The sequence below is a fragment of the Anomalospiza imberbis genome, unplaced genomic scaffold (genome assembly GCF_031753505.1).
Source record: "Anomalospiza imberbis isolate Cuckoo-Finch-1a 21T00152 unplaced genomic scaffold, ASM3175350v1 scaffold_144, whole genome shotgun sequence".
NCBI classification, from domain to species: Eukaryota; Metazoa; Chordata; class Aves; order Passeriformes; family Viduidae; genus Anomalospiza; species Anomalospiza imberbis.
This window is the reverse complement of record NW_027099779.1, coordinates 92,344-99,146: the sequence shown is the minus strand read 5'-3', so window position 1 is coordinate 99,146 and position 6,803 is coordinate 92,344. Positions and strand designations below refer to the sequence as shown.

The 6,803-nt window shown below is 40.4% G+C and overlaps 2 protein-coding genes across 2 annotated transcripts in view; one reads left to right on the top strand and one right to left on the bottom strand.

Annotated features, from left to right (window-relative positions):
- The window catches only part of LOC137466156 (bromodomain-containing protein 4-like), a 137,556-nt gene that overhangs the window by 40,236 nt on the left and 90,517 nt on the right, over positions 1–6,803 (bottom strand).
- LOC137466157 (bromodomain-containing protein 4-like) overlaps positions 1–6,803 on the top strand; it is a 30,311-nt gene that overhangs the window by 3,612 nt on the left and 19,896 nt on the right. Inside the window, exon 3 of the mRNA XM_068178012.1 lies at positions 3,636–3,845. Coding sequence (XP_068034113.1) covers positions 3,636–3,845 — 210 coding nt within the window. The remainder of the gene's footprint in view (positions 1–3,635; positions 3,846–6,803) is intronic.

Here is a 6,803-nt window from a genome sequence, read left to right as displayed (position 1 = left end):
CCCTAAAAAAAAAGAAAAATAAGGCAAAAATCTAAAATGCTGACTCAGCAAAAATATTAATATTTTTGTTTGTCGTTTGGTTTGGTTTGGTTTGGTTTGAAATTGCCGGTTTTCCCACCCAAAAAAGAAAAAGAAAAAAAGCGCAAAAGTTGCAGAGAGGAAAAAGAAAAATAAGGCAAAAATCTAAAATGCTGACTCAGCAAAAATACTAATTTTTGGGGTTTTTTTGTTTGTTTTTTGGTTTGGTTTGGTTTGAAATTGCCGGTTTTCCCACCCAAAAAAAAAAAAAAAAAAGACTCACAAAAACCAAAAAAACCCAAAACTTACGGAGCGGAAATAAAAAAAAAAAAAACAAAAAACCGCTGACTCGGCAAAAAAATTTTTGGTTGTTTTGTTGGCGGCGTGAAGGAAACGAGCTCGGTTTTGGGATTTTTTTTTTGGCCAGCGGGATTTACCCCCCGAAAAAAATAAAAATATAAATAAAAATAAGGGAAAAAAAACCACCAAAATCTAGTAAATGCTGACTCAGCAAAAATTTTTTAAATTTTTTTTTTTTTTCTTTTTTTTTTTTTTTTCTGCTGGTTTTCCCACCCCAAAAAAAAAAACTCAAAAAACAAAAAATTCCTTTAAGAATGAGGGAAAATCCTTTAAAAATGAGGGAAATTCCTTTAAAAATGAGGGAAAATCCTTGAAAAATGAGGGAAAATCCTGGAAAAATGAGGGAAATCCTTGAAAAACGAGGGAAAATCCTTTAAAAATGAGGGAAATTCCTTGAAAAATGAGGAAAATTCCTTTAAAAATGAGGGAAAATCCTTGAAAAATGAGGGAAAATTCTTTAAAAATGAGGGAAATTCTTTAAAAATGAGGGAAAATCCTTGAAAAATGAGGGAAATTCCTTGAAAAATGAGGGAAATCTTTTACAAATGAGGGAAAATCCTTTAAAAATGAGGGAAATCCTTGAAAAATGCAGGAAAATCTTTTAAAAATGAGGAAATTCGTTGAAAAATGAGGGAAAATCCTTTAAAATGAGGGAAAATCCTTGAAAAATGAGGGAAATCCTTGAAAAATGAGGGAAATCCTTGAAAAATGAGGGAAATCCTTGAAAAATGAGGAAAATCCTTTAAAAATGAGGAAAATCCTTTAAAAATGAGAAAATTCTTTTAAAAATGAGGGAAAATCCTTGAAAAATGAGGGAAATTCCTTTAAAAATGAGGGAAAATCCTTGAAAAATGAGGGAAAATCCGTGAAAAATGAGGGAAAATCCTTGAAAATGAGGGAAAATCCTTGAAAAATGAGGGAAATCCTTGAAAAATGAGGGAAAATCCTTTAAAAATGAGGGAAAATCCTTGAAAAATGAGGAAATTCCTTGAAAAATGAGGAAAATCCTTGAAAAATGAGGGAAATCCTTAAATATAAGGGGAAATTCCTTGAAAAATGAGGAAAATCCTTGAAAAATGAGGGAAAATCCTTGAAAAATGAGGGAAAATCCTTGAAAAATGAGGGAAATTCCTTTAAAAATGAGGGAAATTCCTTGAAAAATGAGGGAAAATCCTTGAAAAATGAGGGAAAATCCTTGAAAAATGAGGAAAATCCTTGAAAAATGAGGGAAATTCCTTGAAAAATGAGGGAAATCCTTGAAAAATGAGGGAAAATCCATGAAAAATGAGGGAAAATCCTTTAAAAATGAGGAAAATCCTTGAAAAATGAGGGAAAATCCTTGAAAAATGAGGGAAAATCCTGGAAAAATGAGGGAAAAATCCTTGAAAAATGAGGGAAAATCCTGGAAAAATGAGGGAAAATCCTTGAAAAATGAGGGAAATCCTTGAAAAATGAGGGAAAATCCTGGAAAAATGAGGGAAAATCCTTGAAAAATGAGGGAAAATCCTGGAAAAATGAGGGAAATTCCTTTAAAAATGAGGGAAATTCCTTGAAAAATGAGGGAAAATCCTTTAAAAATGAGGAAATGCTTGGAAAATGAGGGAAAATCCTTTAAAAAATGAGGGAAATTCCTTTAAAAAATGAGGAAATTCCTTGAAAAATGAGGGAAAGTCCTTTAAAAATGAGGGAAATCCTTGAAAAATGAGGGAAAATCCTTTGAAAATGAGGGAAAATCCGTGAAAAATGAGGGAAAATCCTTGAAAAATGAGGGAAAATCCTTGAAAAATGAGGGAAATCCTTGAAAAATGAGGGAAAATCCTTGAAAAATGAGGAAATTCCTTCAAAAATGAGGAAAATCCTTCAAAAATGAAGGAAAATCCTTGAAAAATGAGGGAAAATCCTTGAAAAATGAGGGAAAATCCTTGAAAAATGAGGGAAATCCTTGAAAAATGAGGGAAATCCATGAAAAATGAGGGAAAATCCTTTGAAAATGAGGGAAATCCTTGAAAAATGAGGGAAAATCCTTGAAAAATGAGGGAAAATCCTTTAAAAATGAGGGAAAATCCTTGAAAAATGAGGGAAAATCCTTTAAAAATGAGGGAAATCCTTGAAAAATGAGGAAAATTCCTTTAAAAATGAGGGAAATCCTTTAAAAATGAGGGAAATTCTTTAAAAATGAGGGAAATTCCTTGAAAAATGAGGGAAATCCTTGAAAAAATGAGGGAATAATCCATGAAAAATGACGGAAATCCTTGAAAAATGAGGAAAATCCTTGAAAAATGAGGGAAATCCTTGAAAAAATGAGGGAAAAATCCATGAAAAATGAGGGAAAATCCTTGAAAAATGAGGAAAATCCTTGAAAAATGAGGAAATTCCTTCAAAAATGAGGAAAATCCGTGAAAAATGAGGGAAATCCTTTAAAAATGAGGGAAAATCCTTGAAAAATGAGGGAAATCCTTGAAAAATGAGGGAAAATCCATGAAAAATGAGGGAAAATCCTTGAAAAATGAGGAAAAGTTCTTCCAAGTGAGGGAAAACTCCTGGGACGGAGGAAGAGGAGAGCGGGCTGCGCGTCCGGGGTGGGATTGAGGCCGGAAAAACCTCGAAAATCACGGAGTCAACCGAAGACGCTCCGAGAAGATCTCGAGAACTTGGAAAGCTCCGGATTTAAAGGGGAAACTGAGGAAATTCTGGATTTTTTCCCCCCAAAAACCACCTTGGAGGTGGTGGAGATCTCCAGTGGGAATCCACGCTTGGAGCTGAGGTTGGAAAATTCTCCAAAAATCACGGAGTCCACCAGAGGCGATCCAAGAAGATCCAGAGGAACTCCAGGATGTGGAAGATGCGGCTTTTAAAGGGGAAACTGAGGCAATTCTGATTTTTTTTCCCCCAAAACCACCTTGGAGGTGGTGGAGATCTCCAGTGGGAATCCACGGTGGATTCTCTAAGATCATCAGATCTCCTGGAGGCGCTCCAAGCTGATCCAGAAGATCTCGAGAACCCCAAAGTTGCGGCTTTTAAACGAGGGCGTCAACGCCTAAAATCCCGTAAATTTTTCCCCGAATCCGCCTCGGCGAGAGAGTCGGAATTCCAAAAAACTCCCGAGATTTCCGGGTCCCTTCCCCCGCCCCACGTCCCGGTGTTGACCTTTGGTGTAGAACCCACCAGTCCGTAGGCTCCACCCCGATTTTGGAGACGCCGCCGAGGCCGCGGTGCCGACCCCGGCGTCACTTCCCGCCCGTTCCCTTTGCTTCCAGGACGTGTTCGAGATGCGCTTCGCCAAGATGCCGGACGAGCCGGAGGAGCCGGTGATCCCCGCCTCGTCCCCGGTGGTGGTCCCACCCCCCACCAAGGTGGCCCCGCCCTCGTCCAGCGACAGCAGCAGCGACAGCTCCTCCGACAGCGACAGCTCCTCCGACGATTCCGAGGAGGAGAGGGCGCAGCGCTTGGCCGAGCTCCAGGAGCAGGTACGGGATGCTCCAAGGCTCCTGCCGGTGGGGTTGGGCGGTCGTGGGGTCACAGCTGGAGGTCACGGATGTCCCACGGCCGCCAGCGCCAGAGGCAGCAAAGTTGTTGGGGTTGTCGACACAAAATCGTTGGGTTTGTTGACCTAAATCGTTGGGTTTGTCGACACAAAATCGTTGGGTTTGTCAGCCCAAAGTCGTTGGGTTTGTTGACCAAAATCATTGGGTTTGTTGACCAAAATAGTTGGGTTTTTCGACCCAAAATCGTTGGGTTTGTCAACACAAAATCGTTGGGTTTGTTGACCTAAAATCATTGGGTTTGTCAGCGTAAAATTGTTGGGTTTGTCGACCCAAAATCGTTGGGTTTGTAGACACAAAATCGTTGGGTTTGTTGACCAAAATCGTTGGGTTTGTCGACCCAAAATCGTTGGGTGTGTCAACACAAAATCGTTCGGTTTGTCGACCCAAAATCATTGGGTTTGTCAGCGTAAAATCGTTGGGTTTGTTGACCTAAAATCATTGGGTTTGTCGACCCAAAATCGTTGGGTTTGTCGACACAAAATCGTTGGGTTTGTCGACACAAAATCGTTGGGTTTGTCGACCCAAATCGTTGGGTTTGTTGACCTAAATCGTTGGGTTTGTCAGCCCAAAATCGTTGGGTTTGTTGACCAAAATAGTTGGGTTTGTCGACCCAAATCGTTGGGTTTGTTGACCTAAATCGTTGGGTTTGTCGACACAAAATCGTTGGGTTTGTCGACCCAAATCGTTGGGTTTGTTGACCTAAATCGTTGGGTTTGTCAGCCCAAAATCGTTGGGTTTGTCGACCCAAAATCGTTGGGTTTGTCAACCCAAAATCGTTGGGTTTGTTGACCTAAATCGTTGGGTTTGTCAGCCCAAAATCGTTGAGTTTGTCAACCCAAAATCGTTGGGTTTGTCGACACAAAATCGTTGGGTTTGTCAACATAAAATCGTTGGGTTTGTCGACACAAAATCATTGGGTTTGTAGACCCAAAATCGTTGGGTTTGTCGACACAAAATCGTTGGGTTTGTTGACCTAAAATCATTGGGTTTGTTGACCTAAATTTTTGGGTTTGTTGACCCAAAATCGTTGGGTTTGTTGACTGAAATCGTTGGGTTTGTTGACCTAAATCGTTGGGTTTGTCAGCGTAAAATCGTTGGGTTTGTTGACCTAAATTTTTGGGTTTGTGGACCTAAATCGTTGGGTTTGTCAACCCAAAATCGTTGGGTTCGTCAACCCAAAATAGTTGGGTTTGTCAACACAAAATCGTTGGGTTTGTCAACACAAAATCGTTGGGTTTGTCAGCGTAAAATCGTTGGGTTTGTTGACCTAAATTTTTGGGTTTTTCGACCCAAAATCGTTGGGTTTGTCGACCCAAAATCGTTGGGTTTGTTGACCTCAATTTTTGGGTTTGTCAGCCCAAAATCATTGGGTTTATCGACCCAAAATTGTTGGGTTTGTTGACCTGAATCATTGGGTTTGTTGACCTAAATCTTTGGGCTTGTCAACCCAAAATGGATGGGTTTGTTGACCTAAAAACTTTGGATTTGTCGACCCAAAATCGTTGGGTTTGTTGACCAAAATCGTTGGGTTTGTCAACCCAGATTCGTTGGGTTTGTTGACCTAAATTTTTGGGTTTGTCAACTCAAAATCATTGGGTTTATTGACCTAAATTGTTGGGTTTGTTGACCTAAATCGTTGGGTTTGTCGACCCAAAATCGTTGGGTTTGTTGACCTAAATCGTTGGGTTTGTCGACCCAAAATCGTTGGGTTTGTCAACTCAAAATCGTTGGGTTTGTCGACCCAAAATCGTTGGGTTTGTTGACCTAAATCGTTGGGTTTGTCGACCCAAAATCGTTGGGTTTTTCGACCCAAAATTGTTGGGTTTGTCGCTCCAAAATCGTTGGGTTTGTCGACCCAAAATCGTTGGGTTTGTTGACCTAAATCTTTGGGTTTGTCAACCCAAAATCGTTGGGTGTGTCAACACAAAATCGTTGGGTTTTTCGACCCAAAATCGTTGGGTTTTTCGACCCAAAATCGTTGGGTTTGTCAACCAAAAATCGTTGGGTTTTTCGACCCGAAATCGTTGGGTTTGTTGACCTAAATCTTTGGGTTTGTCGACCCAAAATCGTTGGGTTTGTTGACCTAAAATCATTGGGTTTGTCAGCGTAAAATTGTTGGGTTTGTTGACCTAAATCGTTGGGTTTGTCAACCCAAAATCGTTGGGTTTGTCGACCCAAAATCGTTGGGTTTGTCGACCCAAAATCGTTGGGTTTGTCAACCCAAAATCGTTGGGTTTGTTGACCTCAATTTTTGGCTTTGTCGACCCAAAATCGTTGGGTTTGTTGACCTAAATCGTTGGGTTTGTCGACCCAAAATCGTTGGGTGTGTCGACCCAAAATCGTTGGGGTTGTCAACACAAAATCGTTGGGTTTGTAGACACAAAATCGTTGGGTTTATCGACCCAAAATCGTTGGGTTTGTTGACCAAAATAGTTGGGTGTGTCGACCCGAAATCGTTGGGTGTGTCAGCCCAAAATCGTTGGGTTTGTTGACCTAAAATCATTGGGTTTGTCGACCCAAAATCGTTGGGTTTGTCAACACAAAATCGTTGGGTTTGTTGACCTCAATTTTTGGGTCTGTCAACCCAAAATCGCTGGGTTTGTCGACCTAAATAGTTGGGTTTGTTGACCAAAATCGTTGGGTTTGTCAACATAAAATCATTGGGTTTGTTGACCAAAATCGTTGGGTTTGTCGACACAAAATCGTTGGGTTTGTCGACACAAAATCGCTGGGTTTGTCGACCCAGAATCGTTGGGTTTGTCGACCTAAATAGTTGGGTTTGTTGACCTAAATCGTTGGGTGTGTCGACCCGAAATCGCTGGGTTTGTCAGCGTAAAATCGTTGGGTTTGTTGATCTAAATTTTTGGGTTTGTTGACCTA